At 37.8% G+C, this 24,052-nt stretch overlaps 3 protein-coding genes across 3 annotated transcripts; 1 reads left to right on the forward strand and 2 right to left on the reverse strand.

Annotated features, from left to right (window-relative positions):
* Positions 1–14: 14 nt before the first annotated feature.
* LOC307127284 (uncharacterized protein) lies at positions 15–5,788 on the forward strand. The gene is made up of 2 exons (XM_079818417.1): positions 15–257; positions 525–5,788. Exons 1-2 carry the CDS (start codon positions 148–150, stop codon positions 3,646–3,648), a joined length of 3,234 nt encoding a protein of 1,077 aa, XP_079674543.1. The 5' UTR covers positions 15–147; the 3' UTR covers positions 3,649–5,788.
* Positions 5,789–5,973: 185 nt separating this feature from the next.
* slc22a13a (solute carrier family 22 member 13a) lies at positions 5,974–9,118 on the reverse strand (the record flags this gene model as incomplete). Its single annotated transcript, XM_079819454.1, has 10 exons — positions 5,974–6,037; positions 6,260–6,466; positions 6,556–6,664; positions 6,739–6,953; positions 7,040–7,134; positions 7,225–7,345; positions 7,430–7,598; positions 7,835–7,989; positions 8,485–8,588; positions 8,744–9,118. The coding sequence occupies 10 exons, from the start codon at positions 9,116–9,118 to the stop codon at positions 5,974–5,976; spliced, it is 1,614 nt and encodes a 537-aa protein (XP_079675580.1).
* A 1,898-nt stretch (positions 9,119–11,016) lies between these two features.
* Positions 11,017–22,629, reverse strand: oxsr1a (oxidative stress responsive kinase 1a). Its single transcript, XM_079820100.1, has 18 exons — positions 22,334–22,629; positions 21,509–21,621; positions 20,654–20,762; positions 20,387–20,528; positions 20,215–20,270; positions 19,344–19,453; positions 19,143–19,244; positions 17,403–17,536; positions 17,248–17,296; positions 16,616–16,681; positions 16,396–16,518; positions 16,266–16,304; positions 16,070–16,183; positions 15,876–15,946; positions 14,634–14,686; positions 14,427–14,495; positions 14,267–14,331; positions 11,017–12,851 (listed from the first exon to the last, which is right to left on the reverse strand). Exons 1-18 carry the CDS (start codon positions 22,401–22,403, stop codon positions 12,777–12,779), a joined length of 1,560 nt encoding a protein of 519 aa, XP_079676226.1. The 5' UTR covers positions 22,404–22,629; the 3' UTR covers positions 11,017–12,776.
* Between the last annotated feature and the right edge of the window lie 1,423 nt (positions 22,630–24,052).

A 24,052-nucleotide genomic window follows, 5' to 3' on the forward strand; every position in this document is an offset into this window, starting at 1 on the left:
TCTGTCTATAGTATCTTTAAAGCGGCATTCTATAACAATTCTGACCTTTTTTTCGTAGGAGGATCTTCATGCTGTGTATATCATACATAAACTCATATTCCATGTATGTCTATATTGTTGTCATAGTTCCTGTCACCTGCTAAAGAGATGTGCTCTGCATGCCTGATGCCAGTTTACCCAATGGAGAAAATGTTGGCAGATAAACTCATTCTACATAATAACTGTTTCTGCTGCAAACACTGTAATAAAAAGCTAAGGTGAGAGACATTTAGAAATCAGTTTCCAATAGCAGACAAATCAGTTACAAAATAATTATTAGCGTAATGGAACCTGTGATTCATAATGAGAAATACAAATGTGCTATCAAAATATCTAATCAAATACAATCAAATTATATTGGATATTTAATTGATTTTATCCGATCACAAATCAAATATGATACAACTTGATTCCCTGGGAATGTTTAATTTCACAGTATATACTTTAACAGTGTATCCTCATGGGTGTACTATTATTCATTACAGCATTCACAATTACTCTGCTCTTTATGGAGAGTTCTACTGCACACACCATTACCAACAGTTGTTTAAGAAAAAGGGCAACTATGATGAGGGTTTTGGCCACAGACAACACAAAGACCTCTGGCTTGCTAAAACAGAGGAGCCTAAACCTACTAACAAGTTCAGCTCAGCACGTAACACAGAGCCTACATGTGTTGATGGTCCTCTGGGGTCATCTACAAGAGCTTCATCTCCACAGCAAAGACACAGAGATGCTCAATTCAAAAGTCCTGACACCAGGAACAGGCTTACAATTAGCTGGCCACCGGAAAACAAGGGGACCAGACAAAACCTAGTTTCACAAAGTACTTCCTTAACCTCAAGAAGGTCAACAGACTGGTCAAATGGCGACCATTCTTCTGCCAGAAGCTCCAGAAATTATCTTGAAAAGAAAAGGTTTAATTCTGGGATGGATGAAATGGACAAATCAGTTCAGCCGTCACTTCGGGTTTATGAGAAGACAAACACCTACTCCTCTCCCTTCACAATTAAAAGTGCGGTTAAAGCACAACATTCAGAGCCTGTTTATACACCTCTTCCAGGAGGTTCAAAAGCATTACAGAAGACTCCAGATACATCTGCCCAATCTGGAACACAAAGCAAAGTTTCAAAACGTGGGACAGGTAAAGAGATGAATTCTGTTACCTCAAGACCAGATTCTGTGAGAGAACCCAGTTTGGCTGAAGATGGTAGAGTTTATAGCCCAACGAAAATAAAAAAGTATGTCCGGTTTGCTTCAAATTTAAATACAGACGGGGAAAATAACTCAGAGATCAGCAATGATGAAGTTGAAAGCTCTACCGAGGCTTTTGTTGAACCTGCAGTTGTCAATGGTGACGTAATGACAGCAAAGAGAGATATGACAACTTTAAAATCAGGAATAAAAATAGAGGAATCCCCTGAGGAATGTTTAATTGATACTATGCACAATCCATACGGCAATGATTCTGCCAAACATCCAAAAGCTTCAGACGGACAAATGCAGGATCCTTTTCTTCAGACTACAGGGATAGGCTTACAGGAAAGCATCTCGTCTATGCAAAGCAATTTAGATGATACAGCAAAGGCAGATGAGGCAAATATGAGCAAGATGAAAACAATCCCAAATCTTGAAGAACTGCAGGTAAATGACCTCACTGCATGTGGTACAGAAACATTCAAACCAAATAGTGAATCGTGTGATTTGGAGCAGGTTGCAGAAATGATTAATGAAGATGTTACTGAGATTAAGGCCAATGTTACATCCTCTAAAAGTCAAGAAACCACAGACATAATTAAAGATGACCCTGAAGACCCTGATATGTTGAATATGCCTCCGAAATCTGATGATAAAAGCAACAAAAAGTTTGGTGACAAAAAGGCCACAGATAAAGGGAATAAAGGGTCTTGGTCTAAAGGTAAAAGCCCTCTTTCCAAACTCTTCACATCTGGCCCAAATAAGAAAGAGAACAAAAGTGAGCCAAAAATGGAAAGCAAAAGATCTGATGTCAAACCTAGAAATGTACTGAGCAGACTCTTTTCGGTCACTGAAACAGAGTCAGAAATAAAGAAAACACCAGAAATCAAAACAGAAACATGTGAGGAGTCCGGGAAAAACGTAGGGACAGAAGATGGAGTGAACACTGCAATGGTTCAGGATATTTTTTCTGCATCTCTTCCTCTAATTGAGACCACCTTTCAAAATACACCTCAAGAGACCATAAAACAAACACAAAACCCACTAAGTGATGCTCCTGAAGAATGCAACCCAACCGAGAGCTGTCAAAATCCCATTTTATTGTCTAATGGAAGCTCCGCTGATGAGACGGTGCCATCAATAGACCTTGATCCAACTGAACAACTCGAGCCCGCTTCTGGTGGTTTTGGGGAGATTGAAAGCAATGAGGATCTTATTTCCTCACAAGAACACATTAATGTAGATCTCACCTCTCCAGACTCTTTAAAACCATCAGGTCTTGAGGAAAGCCTTAACTCCTTTTTGCCTCAGAATGAAGACACTTCTGGTTTTCTCGATACATCTGATGTGTTCACATCTCAAGTTACGAGCACTTATACAGATACACTAATCTCAGATTCAAATACACTTGAATATACAAACAGTGGCACATTGACGGACATTGAGAATTTTGAAACACCATCAATTGATATAGGGAGCTCTTTTATTGAAGGACACCCATTTGGAGAAAAATTACAAGGAGAAAGAGGAGATTCTATTCTAAAACCTTCTGTAAATTTGAATGAAGATACTCTAGATATTTTTGGTTCATCAGATTCCAACATTGAGGTAAACTCATATGAAAACACCCTGACTGAATTCCATAAAAATGAAGCCAGCGTTTCCTCAGGAGTGACTGATGATCCCTTTGGTATGGAAAATTTATCAGTACAAGCAATGGATATCTTTGGAGGAGACAATATGCTCACTGTCTCTGATCAAATGTCCACAAATAATTTCTTTGATATTATGACAAACAGCCAGTCTGAAAGTCAAAACCCTTTTGAGGGAATTACAGATGGTCAACTGGGACCAAATGGAGTTTTTGACTTGATAAGTTCTGAAGATGACCCATCAACACAGAAAAGGTCTGACCTTGAACAGGCAATTTTAATTCAAAGTGAGGTTAATAATGTCTTCGAAAGTAAAGGTAATCCATCAACCTCTAATGTGCTTGATCAAAACCTTTTCGGCCAAGAGCTACTTGAGTCATCTCAAACGGAGGCTTTTGACTTCTTCAGCTCTGAGCAAGATCCATCCAGTACAGCATTCAGTCACATAAGTGCCGATCCTTTTCCAAATGACATCTTTGCAAGTGCTTTTAACAGCCCAAGCACAAATACATTCAGTGAGGAAACAATGCAAAGAACTGCAAACCCATTCGATGATTTCACTGGGTTAGAGAGTCACGGTGAGGCTGCAGAGACACAAACAAGCAACTTATTTCCAGATGACATATTCTCATCTATTCCTGCCATTTCTTTAGAACCAGCACAGGACACTTCCACCCTGATAGATCCAACAAACACTGACACAAATGCAGTGCAGCCGCAAAAGCTCGAAAATGATTGGATGTCTGACATTTTGGGGTAGTGTCGTTACCGTGGTTCAGAAAAAAAATATAACAATCTTTTAATTAAGCAAGTATACTGATTTGCCTTTGCTGTACTATTCTGTACAATTCATACATTTTATTACTGACATTTGATTGATTGATTAATTAATCAATGCATATTTGAGTTAAAGTATCGATGTATGATGTGGTGTTACATTTTTATATCTAAATAATGAATGTACAGGTGCTGGTCATATAATTAGACATATAAATATGATTAAATCAAAAAGTTTATTTATTTCACTAATTCCATTCAAAAAGAATATATTGTATTCATTCATTACACACAGACAGATACATTTTAAATGTTTATTTCTTTTAATTTTGATGATTATAACTGTCAACTAAGGAAAATCCCAAATTCAGTATCTCAGAAAATTAGAATATTACTTAAGACCAATACAAAGAAAGGATTTTTAGAAATCTTGGCCAACTGAAAAGTATGAACATGAAAAGTATGAGCATGTACAGCACTCAATACTTAGTTGGGGCTCCTTTTGCCTGAATTACTGCAGCAATGCGGCGTGGCATGGAGTCGATCAGTCTGTGGCACTGCTCAGGTGTTATGAGAGCCCAGGTTGCTCTGATAGTGGCCTTCAGCTCTTCTGCATTGTTGGGTCTGGCATATCGCATCTTCCTCTTCACAATACCCCATAGATTTTCTATGGGGTTAAGGTCAGGCGAGTTTGCTGGCCAATTAAGAACAGGATACCATGGTCCTTAAACCAGGTACTGGTTGCTTTGGCACTGTGTGCAGGTGCCAAGTCCTGTTGGAAAATTAAATCTGCATCTCCATAAAGTTGGTCAGCAGCAGGAAGCATGAAGTGCTCTAAAAATTCCCGGTATTCGGCTGCGTTGACCTTGGACCTCATAAAACACAGTGGACCAACACCAGCAGATGACATGGCACCCCAAACCATCACTGACCGTGGAAACTTTACACTGGACCTCAAGCAACGTGGATTGTGTGCCTCTCCTCTCTTCCTCCAGACTCTGGGACCCTGATTTCCAAAGGAAATGCAAAATGTACTTTTATCAGAGAACATAACTTTGGACCACTCAGCAGCAGTCCAGTCCTTTTTGTCTTTAGCCCAGGCGAGACGCTTCTGACGCTGTCTGTTGTTCAAGAGTGGCTTGACACAAGGAATACGACAGCTGAAACCCATGTCTTGCATACGTCTGTGCGTAGTGGTTCTTGAAGCACTGACTCCAGCTGCAGTCCACTCTTTGTGAATCTCTCCCACATTTTTTAATGGGTTTTGTTTCACAATCCTCTCCAGGGTGCGGTTATCCCTATTGCTTGTGCACTTTTTTCTACCACATATTTCCTTCCCTTTGCCTCTCTATGAATGTGCTTGGACACAGAGCTCCGTGAACAGCCAGCCTCTTTTGCAATGACCTTTTGTGTCTTGCCCTCTTTGTGCAAGGTGTCAGTGGTCGTCTTTTGGACAACTGTCAAGTCAGCAGTCTTCCCCATGATTGTGTAGCCTACAGAGAGGCCATTTAAAGGCCTTTGCAGGTGTTTTGAGTTAATTAGCTGATTAGAGTGTGGCACCAGGTGTCTTCAATATTGAACCTTTTCACAATATTCTAATTTTCTGAGATACTGAATTTGGGATTTTCCTTAGTTGTCAGTTATAATCATGAAAATAAAAGAAATAAACATTTGAAATATATCAGTCTGTGTGTAATGAATGAATATAATATACAAGTTTAACTTTTCGAATGGAATTAGTGAAACAAATCAACTTTTTGATGATATTCTAATTATATGACCAGCACCTGTATATTAAGTTAACATAGGTGTCAATATCTAATGTGGGGTAATTTTAAAAGTTTTTAGATACAAAAAATGTTAAAGTATTTGACAATTACTGCATTGTGATTCTACGAAAGTCAATAAGTTAAATCAGACTCAGATTACTTTTTTTTATTACTAATAGTTCTGTGAAATAGGGGAAAAATAAATTGATTTATTAAGCACTTCAAGTACAATAATCCCTGCGTCATGTAATCCATACATATTTGTGCACAAACAGTTAATATTGATCATGAAACAATGTAATGAAAATCTGTGTTCATCAAAGACTAACTGGTCATAAATAATAAAATATAATTCACATGAAGTTTATTGCATATTATTTTACACTGCTAACAGAACACAATCCACACATCATTTCATAATGCTGGATGGCAAATAAACTACAAGAAATTATAATAGAAATCGAATTGTTATTTCTACATATTACATGAACACTTAAACAGAATAAAAAATATACGCCATCTTGCAAGAAGTTAAGAGGCTATAACTTGGTTGCTGTGATGTCTTCACAATCCTTAGTTGCAGGACTAGACATTTTTGGTCTCCTTTGGGGAAATAGAGGTGAAATAGTGTTATTTTCCCTTGGCAAAAACAACAAAATGTTTCAAAAACCTTAAACGTATTTTAAAACAATATGTTAGATAAGACTTAAAGTGTAACTTGGGTATTAACGAGTAAATAAACTTTGCAAAAGTAATTTAATCTGCAGAACTTTACTATATAAAACTAATTTTACTAGTTGCATGAAAACTTCAATGTACATGTACCTCTTGCCCTCTGCTGCCTCTGTGGAATCAGGCAGCTCGGTGCGTCTGGTCTCTGGCAGCAGAAAGGCCAGTATCCCACTTGCTAATGCCAGGCTGCCAATCACCAAAGTAGGGATAGTGTAGTGGTAGATCTCCAGCAGGTTCACCACAGGAGACAACATACTTGCGGCTCGTGCAGCTGTGGAGCCCAGCCCCGTGGCCGTCTGACTGGAAATCGACAAGCGGTTTATAATAAAACGACATTAAAACAACACTCTCATTCATACCCATAGAAAATGACACAGGCTCATGCCTACCGAATGGAGGTGGGGAACAGTTCTTGAAAATAAACGTTGCAAATACTGCCTCCTGCGTTCATGAGAAATCTTCCACAAGTGGCAAGTGTAGCGATGGCGATGTAATTACCTTAAGCAGAGCATCACACGGTTAAGTGCTGATTCATTGTATGCTAGAGTGTTACATATGGAAAAAAGGTTTACTTTGTGGAATTGCAAGAGTCAGGAGGCAGAGTAATCCTCCCACTATAAGGGCACCCATTAGAGACACCTTCCTTCCAGCTGCTTCCAATGACCACATGCAGAGGAAGTGGACAGGAATCTCAGAAAGTCCAAATATGAGTTGATTGAGAAAAATATTAAGGCCGAACCTCCCCACATTCAGAGAGAGGCTGTAGTACGCTAGAATTACCGCAAACCTGAGTATTAACAGCAGAGAGCCATTCATGTTTAAATATGAAGTTTAAACATTTAAGAAAACACATTTTAAGTAAAAAAAACTCACCAAGCGAAGGTAAGGGTTAAGAAATATTTCCTGAGCACACGGGAAGCAAAAAGGGTTTTTATACCTCCTTTTTCAACAGGCTTTTTTTTTAGGACCTACCACATCAAACAACAAAAATATGTTATCCATTTTCTGTTATTTAGAAGATTTGGTTTGACATGTTAATTTGTGAAATGTATCTCAACCTCCTCCAGTAATGAGTCCGGAACTGTACGTTTGTTGATCGCCGCTGCCTTCTGAATGAGTTCTTTCGCCTCGGTAGTTCTTCCACGGTCAAGAAGCCATCTTGCAGACTCTGGAATAAACCTATATTGGTGTGCACATCTAATTATTTCATTCACTCACAAATTCATCCAAATGTAAAAGACAGAACAGCATTGAACATAATACCATATGTAGATAACTATAAATCCAAGTGGGGCAGTCATTATAAACTGGTTTATCCTCCAGTCCCTGTTGAAATACACAACGGCAAGAAATATGACCTGCCCAAAAGCGGCCAGGACTTGACTCAGGCAGGCTGCATAAGATCTCTGAGCGACTCCAATCCACTCGGTGGCTACAGTGAGGATGAAAACATTGTGATAATTAGGAAAATCCAGCAACTATGTGTTTTACAGTCACATAGCCGATATGGTCTTATGCAAGACCCATCAACTGCTTTGTTTATGACACAAAAATAAAGACAAAATATCTTTTGTTTCTTCTAGAAAGAGCCATCTGATATTTTACATTCGTTATTCAGTCCGCTGTAAAGCATCATGTAAAGGCTGAAACATCAATACGGTCTCATACCGAGGACAATGCTGTTGATCCGAAACCCTCCAAGGGTAACACCAACAATGAACTGGGATGCGAGGTACACATAAAAGTTTGGAGACAGACCAGTCACAGCTGTGAATATTAGCATGAGCACCATAGCTATCTGTATAGCTCGTTTGCGACCGAACCTTGAGTTCAAAAAAGAAAGCGGGGAAAAAGCCACAAAAAATAACATTTCACTGATGTCATCATGCATGAATGGAAATGTTAGCTGAATGTTGAATATATTAATTTAGCATGTCTTTAGATGAGTAGCTTCAAAAATGTATGGATTACATATGATCTAATATATTAAAAAGTTATACATTACATATTTTTATATTGTAATTTTATATTTTAAAAATTATTTGCACATTGCATAATTTAACAATATTGTATTTAAAATTTGCTAAATTATTACATATACATTATGCATAATTACAAGCAAATAACTAATAACCGTAATTAACCGTAAGTAGGGCCTACAGGTTAATTCATATTACTACTTATTTGTGTAATTGTGCCTACAACACTGTAACAAAGACACATTAATAAAGTGTATGGATTCTATATTTAATCTAGTTTCTCCAAATTTAATAACTACATTCAAAACATTATCAACTGTACATGTTTTTAACACTTACGATTCTAATAAAGGCCCAAAAAGTATAGCTCCAACTAGTACTCCAGCGAAGTATATTGTCTGTGCTCCCCGATAGATATTTGCATTTTCACAAACAAGATCGAACTGCAAAACACCACAAAAATATCAGGCTCTCCATGTAAATAGCATTGTTCTCTAAATCAGCACATAATGAGGTCATTTAAACACATAGTAGTTAACTTACATTGTGGTGTGAGCATGTTTTCAAATACACTGGTGACTAAACCCAAGTTACTTACATCAGTGACAATGGTTGAATCATAAATGGTATCATTGTGCACCCATCCTTCAGTGCAAGTGGTGGTTTCGTTTAGGCCATATTCCTGTATAGCAGACAGATCCCAATCCACAGGCATGTACATCTGACAGGGATAGAAAGAACCATCGGGGAGCCTAGGCAGAGTCAAGTTTAGCTGCTCTTCCTTCGTCAGATTGGGACCCACCTGAAGGATCCAGTCAACGTTGCAATGGTGGTTTGTGTCTGCGTGGTTGAAGACAAGGCTGGACAACTGAAAAGGTAGCATGAGGTTGGGAAAGCACAAAGCAAACAAGACAAGCTTTTGGAAAAGCCCAAAGTCTCCTATATTTTCTAAAATCTCCCCAAAATCAGCCATGGTGGTCTAGAAGACGGACGACCCAAGAAAGCTTGAGTGTCAAGTTAAAGTAGAAAACAAAGCAAATTAATGTTTAACTGCACAATCGTGTGAATGTATCACAGAAAGTCATATATATATAGAGAGCAATGGTCATGGGCAAACGTTGAAAGATGTTTTGATAATGCTGATGCGACAGATAGACAGGCAGACAAACATACATAATAAGCTATATTTAGTAGATCAAGAATAACTTTAGAATCAGATTGACTCAAAAAGATTCTCACCTCTAATATATATATACACGTGTGTTTGCGTGTGTGTGTATACACATACAGACAAAGACAGACAGATTGCCTCACATTCACCCATTCATACACCGACGGCGGTGTCAGCCATGCAAGGGAGCAGCTGGGGTTAGGTGTCTTGCCCATGGACACCTCGACACTTGGTCAGGTGGAACCGGGGATAGAACCACCAACCTTCCGGTTAGTAGACAACCTACATGAACCACTGAGCCCCTGTCGCCCCAGTGTACTTTAGTACTTTGATTCTTAAGTATAAAAACTAATAAAAAAAAAATTGTGCTGACAGAATCTGTAATGTTTAACTCAACAAAGCAAGCAATAAACTGGTTTAAGTTCCACAGAGGGTTATTATGGACCATGAAGCACTTAAATGTCATTATGCAACTCATATTTATAGCATTTAGACAAGTCTGCAGGGAAAATGTCAATTTCATTCTTTATTGATTATTAAAAATAATTGGGTACACATGCACTGAAAATCCCAAAACATAAAATACTATACAGTGTTCTACCATTGTCCTTTTTAACACACCGTACTGAGAGTGACAGTAATACCTCCAATGCTGTTGTGTCGTGACAGTTCATTCTTTGCAGGTCAATGACATAAAACACGAAAAATAATTGAAAAGACGCTCATTTTTTTAAATTGAAAACACTTAAATATTCCACTAACATGTAGCCAATCCCTCTTTGAAAGACCTGCATACATGTGCTTGGTGTGAAAATACAGCAGCCCTCCAGACTGAGCAGAACGCTGGAATGATCTTAGCATCTCAGCTCAACACAGAAAGCATGGAGAGATCAACAAGATATGATGTGTCAATCTCGAGACAAATCAGATTATTTAATTATCTTTAAGAAATCATACAAATGAGAAACAATATGCCTTCAATTTTCAAAGTGCTCAGTTGAATTACTTCCAATGAATTCCAGAAAAGGGCCAACCACTTGTGCACACGTGAAAATATATACTTCATATCACCATCACCAAAGTGAAAGGGAAAATGAGACAAAGATGTGCCTTACAAAGAAAAGGGAAAATAGTTGAGGCTTTATAGAATCATGAAAGGGCAGCATTTTTGACAGTCAAAAAAAATTAAATCATTGTGTTCAGGCTTTGACTTGAGTCTATTTAAGGTATCTGAGAAATCTTTTTTTTTAATCACAATGAATACAGTAAGGTGGCATGCCATTGTAATGAGTCGCTACCATTTAAACATACAAACACACAAAACTCACATACCACCACAAGCATTCTTTTTAGGAATCCCACCAACCAGTCCAACAATGACGACCAAACAGAGAAACCACAGAAAAACAAAAACAGCCCCTCACTGTGGTCCAAGTAGAACTCAGTACATAAAAAAACTACTCAAGTCATGCTGATGTAATCTTTTAGAGGACATTTTCAGAAATGAAATCCTTTGAGCAAAGTGTTGCGTTTTTACGACTGCGAACACAGAGAAGCCAACAAGAAGACATAAGACAAACCACCACGTCAAGTCCATAGAAAGGCCAACTGTGAACCGTATGTATACTGTACTGTTTATACTATATATAAACCACCAATTTGATTATTTACATGTTTTTTTTATCAAGTACTCACCCACATTCATGTAGTATTCACACTAAATACACTTAATAAAAATAACAATAATTCAACAGTCATTTGCACATACACACAAGTGAGAAAGTGACCGCGAATGAATCACTGACCGTCTACAATTAATCGGTTTTAAAACCACCTTAAAAGGAACCGTTTGTTGAAAGCCAAGAAGAGAAAGTAACTGGGGAAATTAAATGGGGTGGAGTGTAGAACCTCAGCAAAAATAATAATAAACACAGTAAAATATCAGTAAAAAGTTTTTAAAAAGAGAATAAAATACCAGTTGCTTGTGAACACATTTTCTGCCTATATATACACACATGGAATCAGACATCAGTCTAGAGCTGAGACAAATGATATTAAGCAAGTGTAATGGACTTAAATATTTACATGCACAAATACAGGCCCACAAATTCAAATTCAATGGATCATATTGCCAATATCACTTTGAACACCGCATGGGTCCTAAAGTCACTTTTCTTTTGTTTCTTGCTGGTCAGTCCCAGGCTTCACTTCATCAACAGTGCTTGCAAGGCCAGCAATGTATTGGAAGTCATATTTTTTTTCTATACACATTGCAGTTTAGTTCCATGTACAAACTCCATTCAGACTTTGATTTACATATTTCACATGTGATGAGCATTTAGATTTCCATATTCAGAAATGTTACATTTACTTCAAAATCTCCCATCGAATAGTATAATATTGAGAAATTTCACTGCCAGCGAGGAATTGATTTTACCAAAAACTTTAATGCCATCCATTTGCTGCCTTGCAAGCACTGGTATTTCCTTCATTTTTTTTTGTTTTAATCTAATTCTGTAACACCACCCAAACAGCTGCCACTATACTTAATAGATATGCATGTAAATTGTAACATTATGCTCAATCCACAAAATTGCATATACCCTTTTCCAATATAAAGCCAAATGCACGATTTAAATTGTTTTCTGAAAGAACAGCATATTAGGAAATAGATCAATTTGATGAAAAACTCAAATTCTTGTTCATGTTATCTCTCTCGCACCTTCTGTTTTCACGGAGAGCCCGTTCCGCAGAGTCAAATGAGAGCACAATGATCAGCATATCTTAAGTCAAACATCATCCATGCAGTCTGGCATTAGCCCATGCAAAACGATGGGAATGTATCCCGATAGTGAGAGAGCAGCTGAAATGTGTAACTGTGAGGTGCGGTGCACAGGTGTAACAGTGAAGCATCATGTCTGACGCAGCGCCCATGTTTACTAAAACCGTACAATGTTGATCGCTCCAAAATGACGGACCACATTGCAAAGGGGTATACTGAACAGCTGACTTTATAGGCGGTCCAACATGCACCCTTAAATGCTATCGAATGACAATCCTCCCCTCCACCCTCCATTGAGGTACACAGCTGAAAGCACAGTCACTCGTTCGTTTCACAGATGAGATCCACAGCTACTGTCTACCTACAGTTGTCAATTCAGTAGTACTATCGAAAGTAAGGCATTCTTCTTTTGACATCTACCAGTATGAGGAGTTGGTTCAGATTGTGCAAATGTTTAAAGCAACAGAGAAAACAAAACATACATGAATACTGTAAACATCTGAGGTGCGCTCCTATGAAGAACTCGGATGCAGTCCTATTCAACATTTGTTAATCCTATGTGGTGTCAGATTCCTTCTGTCTCTTTGGCAGTAGTGGTTTCTTTAGGCCAATGAAAGCATTTACAACGCACTGTTGTGCAAACAAGTCTGTTTCTCTCTGGTTGCTGGTAATACTGTTTTAACTTATACTCAGCTGAGCAAATCCCATGAGTTTAACGTCGTCTGGAATTTCAGAGCTGTCCACTCCCGATGCCTAAATGTGTGGAAAATAAACACAGAGCCAAATATAAAACACCTCCGATGAGTCAAGCGAGCACAAATGCAGAACAGACCACCAGTTTTGGGGGTAATAAGTATTAAGCATTACAAGTAAAGCCGGTTGCACACTGTGCGATTGAGACTGTACGAACATGATCCCCTCTGTAAGCCATGTCACACTGTAAGATCTAAGTTGTCATTAATATCAGACTGTACGATAGTCAAGGCGCACTAAAAACTGACGCATGTAAGAAAACTCGCCCGGAGTTTTATATCAATGACGCGTTCGGTGACAGTGAGCTGCATTACACGCGGGATTGAAATGGTGGCTACAAAGAAATCTCTAGCGCTCATTTTGGTCATGGTTTGTCTTGAAAAATGAAGACAATTTGACAGTCGTCCTAGAATTCGCACACAGCAGAACTGTGCACCAAATCTTCTGACACTGCCAGAATTTCGTCTGGGGAAAAATTTGATTGCAACGGTCATTAATCGGCTGTCGGTGAACATGTCAAACTAATGATCAAATACGTCAGATTTTAGCCTGGGATCAGAGGAATCTTTTAGGATTTGCCAAATTTGTCTCAGACGGCCAAAACGTGGGCAAAATCGCACAGTGTGCACCCGGCTAAACTTGAGTTACGTAATCAGATTACTTTTTCAAGTAACTAGTAAATTAATGCAATACTTTTACAACAAAATATCTTATTATCGGATACTTTTTCACATTTGACTGACGGCTCTCCTGCCCCCATGTTGTGAAAAATCGAGAGTAAGTGCAGAGGCGTTGTGTGGAAACATGTTATTGTAGTTCTAGACTAAATGCAAGCATTTATTCATCTCACTTGCACAATAAAGATTAAGTACTCCTCAAAATTATCAGTCAAATGCAAAATCAGAATACTATGCAAACCTCCAATAATTAAATGTTAAATAAAACAAATATTTTTATGCATTTAATCTACCTTTATTGACCAAGGTCTTGCTGCTAACCTTCGGCGATTCAGTTAAAACATGAGCAAAAATGACTTTAGATTTTGTTTTTTATGGTAAAACTTCTCTCCTGCGTCCTATTTCCCCATTATTCAGAATGGCAGCACAGCTGAAAGGTTTGTTTGAGCTGCGCCCACTACTGTACATCCGTGAATTTGCATTTTTACCTCACCCTGAGGCTTATTTCAATATTGGTATGAAGAGGTCTTTACATTTGCAGAAAAATAGAACTTTTTTGTTCTAAAGTATAACGTTTTTGCGAGAAAAAGTAACGCAAAAGTAACGTAGCGCATTACTTTTCTTAAAAAGTAACTCAGTTACTTTTTAAAGGAGCAACGCAATATTTTGATGCATTTCTTTTGCAAGTAACTTTCCCCAACGCTGCTGACCACTGAACCACAGAATCGAGTAGCTTACCAGCTTGAAAGTGACATTTTTGTTGGTTTGTGGATCATCAACGATTTTCTGCAAATTGGCTGCAACTAAAAAAAAATATATAAATATACAAGTTAAAGACACTCCTTATTTTCAACATCTGTCTTTTCAGTTTCAAGCAGCAATTTCAACTCAAACTCACCAATAACTAAATCTCTTCCATCCACCAGTCCTGCAGACACAAGCTCCTGAGACACCCCATCGGCTGTGTCTGGATAGAGAGGAACAGAGAAATTAAATAAAACATTTCACTAGCTTTGTGATCAAGATTACAATTTGTCAATTTATGTGAAATTAGAAATTAGGAAGAAGCAGACAGACAGTTAAACGATCAGTAAACGTCACAAACCTCTCCCCGGCATGAATTCAAATCTGATATCGTTTAGCTCTTTCTTTGTATTCCTGTTGTAAAACAAAAATGCAAAAACTCAGGTTAACTAGTTAAAGAAGGCATTTTGATTCAGTTGTACAATTTTAAAGCACAAGTGTAATTTTAGTATTTTATTTACTAATAAAGTATATATTATACATTTTGAATTCAGGGTTCCTACACATTGTCCATTTCCAGACTCAAATTTCCAAACCTCTCTGTTTATTTTTCAGACCATATTTAACATAAATGGTTCTTACAGCATTATATTTGGTATATAATACTGTCATCTCTCATTATTTTTATTTTTGGATTTCTTTTCCCATTAGTTTCCTCAAAGTGATAACATGCACTTAAATGTTAAGTAGAAACCTGCGTGTATTCACCTCCGACACATCGGATTGATACTGTAAATGTTGTTTGATGATGCATGATCACCAAACAGTAAAGTACAGTCTGATTTAGTTGATTGTTTTCAGTTGTTGGTTCAAGTAGCACACACACATTCATCAAACGAAACTCGCAAGATAGTAAAGACAAACAGTTCCATATAATGATAATGTGCACCTAGAATTAATTGTGTTCAACGATCACTAAAGTTTTGTAATGAAAACACTTTGCTTATATGATACATTTATTTTTTTAGAAATTCTTAATTTTATATTTTAGAAAACTGAATAGGGGCAACTTGGGCAATAGTCTGGAAAATATTTTTCCATACTTATCCAGACCTGGAAATTACGCCAATGAAATTCCATACTTTTCAAAACTAGTTTAGCTTTTATTTCATTGTCATTTTATTTCAAGTTTTAATAATTTATGCATTTAGTTTTTTTTCTAGTTTTAGGACTACTTCAACCTTATTTCAGTTAGTTGCCAAGGCATCTTTTCTAAGATTCATTTAGGTTCTTTAAGCTTTTCAAATAATATTTATTCATTAAAAAATATTTTTAATAGTTTTACCTAATACTGCGTGGCACTTGCCTTCAACCCAACACCAATGCTTTAAAAACATTTCCATTTCTGAGTGATAAGCTGAAATATTTTTATGGTTATTTAATTTTTTTTTTTTTAAGTATAGTAGTTTCATCCAACATCTTACTACAATGTTACTGGGATCGCTGCTTGCGTTTTCATACAATGTAAAAAATGAATGTGCCAACACAACCCTGTGGAACAACTTTAATGATCCATTGGTAAGTCACTATAATGGTAAAATACCTTAATCTCAGGACCAGGCTGATGGGGGTTTTGACTGAGTCTTGCCCTGTCATAGTAGCTGCGCCAACCGCCTGCAAGGTATACAATTTCAATATTTAAAAAGTCAAACTAAATTATAAACCAAGTCCACTTTTTAGTTCATGCTTACTGATGATACTATTGTCACAGAAGGAACTTAATACAGTAAAGCTCACCTGAGAGCCTGGAGAGGACACTGATATCGTGGCAGTGTCAACTACAGCATGTGGCACTTCAGACTGTCCTGCAGCGACTGGCTGCAGGAAGCTTAAAGGATCCGCTGGAAAGATCTTTTAAAAAAGCAGAAACAAGATTTTAATGACAATGGTTCTGGATTAATTCAGAAAGTAGGAAGCGGAAGCGAACTCTCACCTCTGCATTTTGCACAGCCTCCTCCTTTACTCTTGGTGACTAAGAAAAGACCATTTAAAGACTTTAAACATGCTTTCACAGACTAGATTAAAAAAGCCATTAGGTAATGGTGTAGCAGACAAGCATCTACCCGTAAAGCGGCCACTGCTGCCTTTCCTTCCTCACTCTCCATATCCAGCTCATCATCACTCCATTCCCACTCTCCATCCTCAGTCTTATGGAGCCGACCGCTGGAACCCGGAACCCTCCGCACCTATTCACAAATAAATTTACACGCATAAAAAACTGAAACCACAATTTCTCAATTCATAATTTATACATCATATTCGGTCAGTAAATTTGTCACTCACCTTCCTTGATCGCTCTCCTATTGTTGGCGCCCTCTCCAGCAATTTTTCATTCAAGTATTCGTTGTTCTGTGAAGGAATTGAGAGAAATCAAATTCAAATGTCATCGCAAACTACACACCGGTGGACAACAGATAAGTAGCATATTTATAAACAGAAAATGAGTTATAAATATAAATCCTTATTATAAATAATATACTTAATATTTTGGTAAAAACTGAAATAAAGTTCATACTATTCTAAAAAGGAAATTTTAGACAATAAGTAGAGACAGCATCCTCTGTGGGTCATAATGCAGCACTGCAGTGCCGTACAGGCCTCCCTGTTTACTGCCACTAATGCTAGGAAAGAAAGTCTGCTGAGGCAGCACTGCGTTTGTTATAATATGGCCTGTATCCCATGAGCAGGAAATGGCCTTTAGAAACTCTAATCCTGAGTATTTGTTACAGTAAACCAGCCATGCTGGACCAGTGATTTGAGAATGTTCAGGCTCCAATGACTGTAGCCAAACTAAATAATAACAGCAATTACGCAAAATGCACATCTGTACACTTTAATTACCAGTATGGGAATGTAAAATGTAACTACTCAAACCATTCTCTGTAACTTTACAACTTTGTGTTCCAGTATCTTACCTTGGCTTTTGTGAAGAACTTGTGTTTTAAAAGTTCAGCAGCTGTAGGCCTGTTGAAGAATGCAGAATTTTAATAATAAGACCAAAAAACTGAAGTTTTTCTGGCCATAATCGAACACAGAATCTGTGAACTTATAAATGAAATAAATGCACTACCGTTTTTCTGGATCCTTCTGGAGGCACAAGGAGATCATCTTTCGAAAGGATTTACCGTACTTTTTAACCATCTCTTTATCTGTAACTCCAGTCTCTAGACACGGAGGGTCATTCTGCAGGGTTAACATGAGAACCTAAACCAAAAAAAGTGGGAAAGAAAGAAATTAAGACAGAGAAAGACTAATGATTAGGGCCTACTGTAGACAAAAACATAGGCTTAATGACTTTTGATGATTATTGCTATAGAGTAGTGCAGATATTATGTATTCTTTGTAAAAATCTAAAGTTAACTACATCATGACTAGCATGACTTTAAAACTAGAACCACCACGGGGTAAAATTTACCTATGGCTGTTTTTCAAATGTGCATGATACATTTTCAATAAAATATCCAAGGCTCCCAGTCATTTAGTAAAAGTCAAATTGTGTTATTTACAATCCCCTGTTGTTAAAAATTGTTTAGATAAAGCCAGATTTTAAAAAAACAGGGCATTTATATCTATAAGCGCCAGTGGGTCAAATCTAGCCCTACATAATTCATAAATTTTCACGCTGTATTTGAGCAACGTGTAGGCTTACTGTAGATAGTCACATAACGCATGATCAAATGAAGATGTTTTAGCCTATTTATAAATGTTCAAACTTTGGACTAATTATAATTTTTATCATGTACTGTTTGCTACTGTTTTGCTATTTATTCAAATCTGCCCATTTCCTGAAAAAATATATTTCCGATCTATGATGTAATGAATGAAACAATTTTCATGATTACCCCAAGTTTATTGGAGTTGTTCTCTTATTGAAATTCTAAATGATATAACTAAACAAATTAATAATTAATTAGGTGAAACCGTGGGCTTGAATTTGTCGTTGCACATGTCCTACATTGTATGTCATCCTTTGTCATACACATCCTATGCAGTCAGTGCGGTGAATTATTATTGCTCTTCATGGTCTATTTAGGGGATTTTAGTAATTAAAAAAAGAACATGGGTAATCTTAATATGTGATATTTCATTATAATATTAAACCACCCTAATATGTATTTATTTCCTTCTAATTCTCGCTGTCATAGCAGGCTGATTTAGCCGATATTCACCAAAAAGTGATTAGTGTAGCCTTCTTAAAATATCATAAACTATTGGACAAAAACATAGTTGATGACTAAAAATAATCATTTCATGACTATACATTACTTTGTGAAGACAGTGGCATAATACAGTGACATATGTTTTTTTTAGCCGTATAAAAACAGTAATCATCTGCATGGGTACATTTTACCCGCTGGCGGTTTTAGTGTTAACGTAATCACCACTAAGCTTACAACTCTTTCAATTTTTATTTAAAATCTACAAGTTGTAAAGTTTGATATAGAATAGTTTGAAAGAGGAGTTTAAACACAAGACTGTAAAAGCAGAATAGTGAGTTTTCCTGCTCAGCCTGATGAAGCTTAACATCCCTCAATTTAGACACTTTTTTTGTTAGCAACCACCTTTTTCAAGACGCATAAAAAACAATGAGTGGGGTATTCCTGACATATTTGGTCATAGAATTAAACATACTTTGAGCTTGTGTTAACCACCCACCAAAAGCTCATATAAAAAACCCACCGACTTTGGGATGATGGAACTGGAAGTCCAAAATACTAACTCATTCCCGGGTTTAAGGGATCATTTCCGCAGCACTGGTTTCATTGCAGATTCTCCATCAACTGAACACAAACAGTGACTTGCTGCTCACCTTCATTGGAGGATATTTGTGATATGGAGCAGCCCCTGTTGCCAACTCAATAGCTGTGATCCCGAAACTCCATATATCAGCCTTGAAATCATATCCCCTAACCTGCGAGTGAGCAAACAAATGTTAACAATCTCATTACAAAGCTATTCAGTTTCCCAAATATATGAAAGGCAAAGTAGGAACAGGTGGAACAACACTAACCTGCTCCATCACCTCAGGGGCCATCCAGCATGGTGTCCCTACAAATGTCTTCCTCACTTTGTTTCTAGTCATGTCTCCACCAGTTGCTAAAAAGGCACTAACACCAAAGTCTTCAGGGGGAAAAGCAGACAACAAAACTATCAATCTCCTGACCCAACATCACTTTATGTACTTTTCAGGCCAAGTACCACCCCTGAACAAATCAAAACCTTTCTAGTCTAGAAAAAGAGCATCTAGAGGCCGTTCACAGACTTTTCTATTCGCTTAGTGAAAAAAGAAACCACTTTTCAAACAAACAAAAATAACGATTTTATTCAACACTTTCTGTGTCTGTGTCAGTCTCCTACGCAGTTTACATTGGTCAGCTCCTGCGTCAGCATCACATGCATGCGTCGTGGTGCTCATGTGAACAGCATCGGCCAATGGTAAGCCGGCGTGGTGCACTGCATTTACCACTTCAACAGCGTAGGAGACTGACACAGACGTGGAGAAATTGTTGAATAAAGTCTTTATTTTTGTTTGTTTTTTTGTGTAAAAAAAGTATTCTTGTCGCTTCATAAATTTAAGGTTTAACCACTGTAGTCACATGGACTATTTTAACTTTCTAAACCTTGAAAGTGTTAATTAAATTGCAGTCTATGAAGGGGTCAGATCTCTCGGATTTCATTAAAATATCTTAATTTGTGTTCTGAAGATGAACGAAGGTCTTACGGGTTGGGAACGACACGAGGGTGAGTAATCAATGACAGAAGTTTCATTTTTGGGTGAACTAACCCTTTAAATCTTACTATTAAGCTATGTAAAATTGTCAACAATCGGAGGAAGAAAAAAAAAACAACAAAAAAAGAATATATTGACTGTGAAACTCCACCTGCAATTTGAACAGAGCCGTCTTCTCCTAAAAGAATATTTCCAGCCTTCACATCCCTGTACGGAGAGAAATGCAGATCAGTGTACTGCTTGATGACTTAACAAAATTAAGAATGGAAAATGAAGCACACATAAAAGCAATTATATAACCGTTCCATGACATATAAATTTACCTGTGAATCTGACCATTTTTGTGCAGATAATCGAGACCTTCTAGCACCTCTTTTAGTATGGTGGCAATGCTGGACTCATCCATGACACCCGATTTGTGCTCCCCTTTAGAAATGATGTACTTAATAAAATCAAGAACTGAGCCTGAAAACAGACATAAGAGGAAGGATACTGTATTAAACAGAACTTTATTTTCAAAAGACCAATTAATAACTTTATTTTTGTTATTATTTATTCAAGACATGCATTTAAACAATTAACTAACTGACCACCACTAAGCAACTTCATGACCAGCCAAAGCTCATCCTTGACCACAAAGGAGGTGTAATAAGACACAATATTTGGGTGATGGCACTGGCTCATTGCCTGGATCTCTTTCTATAGAAATAAAAGGAGAACAAAAAAACTGTTTAAATCTAAACAGAGGTTTTAGAATAGGCAATAATAGTAAGTAACTGCAAACAAAAGTCCTGACTGCTCAACCACAACCTCAAATTACTCCAAGTCTATTGATGAGTTTAATGCAACAGAACTCAAAGAAAGAAAAAAAAAAACCCAGACATTCGGGAAATAGTCCCTTCACATAGGACATTCTAACTCTAATAGTTTAATCACAAACCAGAAAAGTCTTTCCATGTGTCCGTGCCACTTTAATCCTCCTCTGATTGACAGACATGTGGCTGCCTTGCACATGACCCGAGTTACATCACGAGCATGACCCTGAATCATTAACTGAAGTGAACAGATCAGACCCTGAAGCAGATGCACGTTGCATAATTTTTCTAAAACTGAAATACTTTCAGTCAGTCAAGTGTGCATGCAGATGACTAAATCGTTTTAGTAGATTTCTGAGGAGTTTGTCTCAACCTCAGCAGTTTTATTGCATGCTTGCAGAATGGGATAAATTACTCAATTACCAATGTTCTATCCCATTTGTTTTTGTAATTTTTTTAAGAATATTTTGCTAAAAGATTATGATTCTGTGTAGACCTAGGAATATTATAATATAAAGAGACAGACAACTAAACGGCCATTCATAAATAACCAGTTTAAGCCGAGACTCCATCCTAATCAAATACCTTTATGTGGCGTGTCTTATTTTATGAGCAGTAAGCAGACATTACCAGGAGCTCATCCATGCTGGTCTGGCATTTCTCAAGATTGATGCGTTTAATGGCCACCTTCTCCTTCCTGGGTTTGCAATACGCTGCTTGGACCACCGCTGTTGCTCCACTCCCTATATAACAGCAAAATATACATATATTTTTAAAAGCAAATTTAGTGATATAACCAAAATACTTAAAACATAAAAATACTTAAAAATTCATAAGTGAATTAGCTATACCCCTTCCTGAAACTATTTAAACGGCTGATAACTGATGTTTTGACGTCTTTATTTCAGATTATTCTAAAAAATTAATTTTCATATTTCTTTATCATTCTGCTTAATGACAACATAAGCCAAAGGGAGCCGAAAAAACAACTCAAACGTCCCAGGACAAGGAAATCAGCTCTAACGTTAGTTGATAAGTGATCAGGAGTTAACTAACTTAGTTAGTTAAAGTGTTCCCATAATACGTCAAACTGCTTATCTGCATGAATGTTATATGAATCAGTTTGACACCAAACTAACCAGCAAGCAAGTTGTCAATTGTAATGTTCTTTAACCACCAAGCACTCCATACCACATATATCACGTTGAAATCCTCAAATCAATCAGTAAATCAGCCATTGTCCGCCGGCATTATAGTATGCTGGCATGTCGGGTGGCTAGTTAGCATGGCTAACACAGACTGAACATCTTACAGGCGCGACGACTCAATTACTGATGGAGATCTGAAATAACACAGACCATCTGGGCCCCAGAGATCTTAACACAGATGTCTTAAACTCTCCTTTATTCTATCATTCATATGATCGAGATGCTGATGTGTGATGGGTTAGCTCACCGATCACCTCCTGGAGCTCATAGTCATCCTTGTCGATAGACCAAGGTTGAGAGCTCAGGTCCTCGGACATGATGACTGCAGTCAGATCACGTCAGCCGCACGCTACACTGTACGCTCACACGGCTGCAAGCGAGAGAAAACGGACGATTCGGGATTTATACTCGATGTACTTATGTTTCCTTGCCGACAGCTCTCAGTCTCTACAGCCAAACTTTGCCAACAGAGACGGTGACCCCGCCTTAGGCGGAAAACGCTCTTCCTCGTGTCAAAATCTTGGAGGCGACTAAAATTATGCCACGTTACGCCACCTACCGGTCATGACGCAGAGTCACCGGGGAGAACAGCAGAAAAAGACTGGCTACTGTCCATATTAGAATATGACTGTTTCTTGTTGAAATCATAACAGATGGTTCGACTGTTGTATTTTACATTAAATACATTAGAGTTTTCTTGTGTGTAACTATTTTTTACTCTACTGCACTGACAGAAAACCGAGAAATAATGATACAGAAAAAATCTGTTAATTCGTTAAAACTATATAAATAGTATACTTTAAATGTCTACTAGCCTATACTTTGCTACTATATTAGAAGTAAAAGAAAAATCCTTATAATTACAGGCTAGAAATAGCCTTATAAATACTTACAAAATAGGCTTCCATTATATTTAACAAGGCAATATGTAAACGTTTTTCTGTAAAATATTGTTAAAATATTTTTTTTAATTAGTAAAAAGTATGAATTGGCTTATTTATTGGGGAAAACCGGGGAAACGCACTCCCTGCGTGAATCATCACATTGATTAGTTTATATTTATTAAGTTCACTTATTTTAGTTTTAAGTGACAATTTATGTTACTTAGAATTGTATTTTTCATTTATGCATGCATTATTTCATGTGTGTTAGCCTAATGAGCACTGAACATGGTTTGAAACCACTTTGCCCTTGTCAAAAAATCCAAGAATTTCAGTTTATCCTGTAGGATCTTATTGGATTCTTAGAATCCTATTGGACATTCTGATGTAATTTAATGGAATTTCACTTTGTCCTGTATGGATCTTATTGGTTCTCTTTCATCATCTCGTGTTCGAGATCCACCTATGGGAAGGGCGTCCGTACCTGACCTCTGCAGAAGTATTCAATTGCACCAAGTCTGACAAGACAGGTAGAAGCGCGCAGCCAATGCCCGGTAAGGCCCCACCCCTTACCCACGGGCATATATAGCCTGCATGCGCTACTGTACATCAGTTGACATTCGCTTCTCGCAATCTCTGCACTGACACTGAATTTGCGCTGCTCAATTATTGTCTGCAGGAGAAAATATCTTAAGATCAGCCTCCGCCCGGGCGTGACAGTTCTATTCTGCCAGTTTCTCTGTGTCTGCTCTCGGAGCCGCCCGCACTCTCACTCGTCTTTCCGGAGTTTTTCGCCGGTATGTCGCTCTCTACCCAAGCTGCTTCTTCCGGCAATAGCTCATTACGGGCCTGCCCGACCGCGTGTGGTGCTCTTATCGCCGCTAAGGATCTTCACCCTTTCTGCGTGGTTTGCTTGGGCCTCAAGCACGCGCAAGATGCCACAAAGAATCCGGAGAACAGCAGTCACTGCCTAGTGCTGCCTAAGGAACTCCTGCGACGCAGCCTTAAAGTTGCTGCTACCAAGTGCGGCGAGCTCGACTTATCGGACTCAGATGTGGGACACGGTGAATACAGCGCGCTACCAG

This window comes from Gobio gobio, assembly GCF_949357685.1.
Source record: "Gobio gobio genome assembly, chromosome: 6".
NCBI classification, from domain to species: Eukaryota; Metazoa; Chordata; class Actinopteri; order Cypriniformes; family Gobionidae; genus Gobio; species Gobio gobio.

Coding starts and splice junctions, on each gene's coding strand:
- LOC307127284 (XM_079818417.1), top strand. CDS start 148: ATGTGCTCTGCATGCCTGATGCCAGTTTACCCAATGGAGAAAATGTTG. Junction 258..524: donor CACTGTAATAAAAAGCTAAG/GTGAGAGACATT, acceptor TATTCATTACAG/CATTCACAATTACTCTGCTC.
- oxsr1a (XM_079820100.1), bottom strand. CDS start 22,403: ATGTCCGAGGACCTGAGCTCTCAACCTTGGTCTATCGACAAGGATGAC. Junction 17,297..17,402: donor CAGAAGGATCCAGAAAAACG/GTAGTGCATTTA, acceptor ATTCTTCAACAG/GCCTACAGCTGCTGAACTTT. Junction 14,687..15,875: donor AGCCTGGTCCTGAGATTAAG/GTATTTTACCAT, acceptor GTTTTACAACAG/GAATACAAAGAAAGAGCTAA.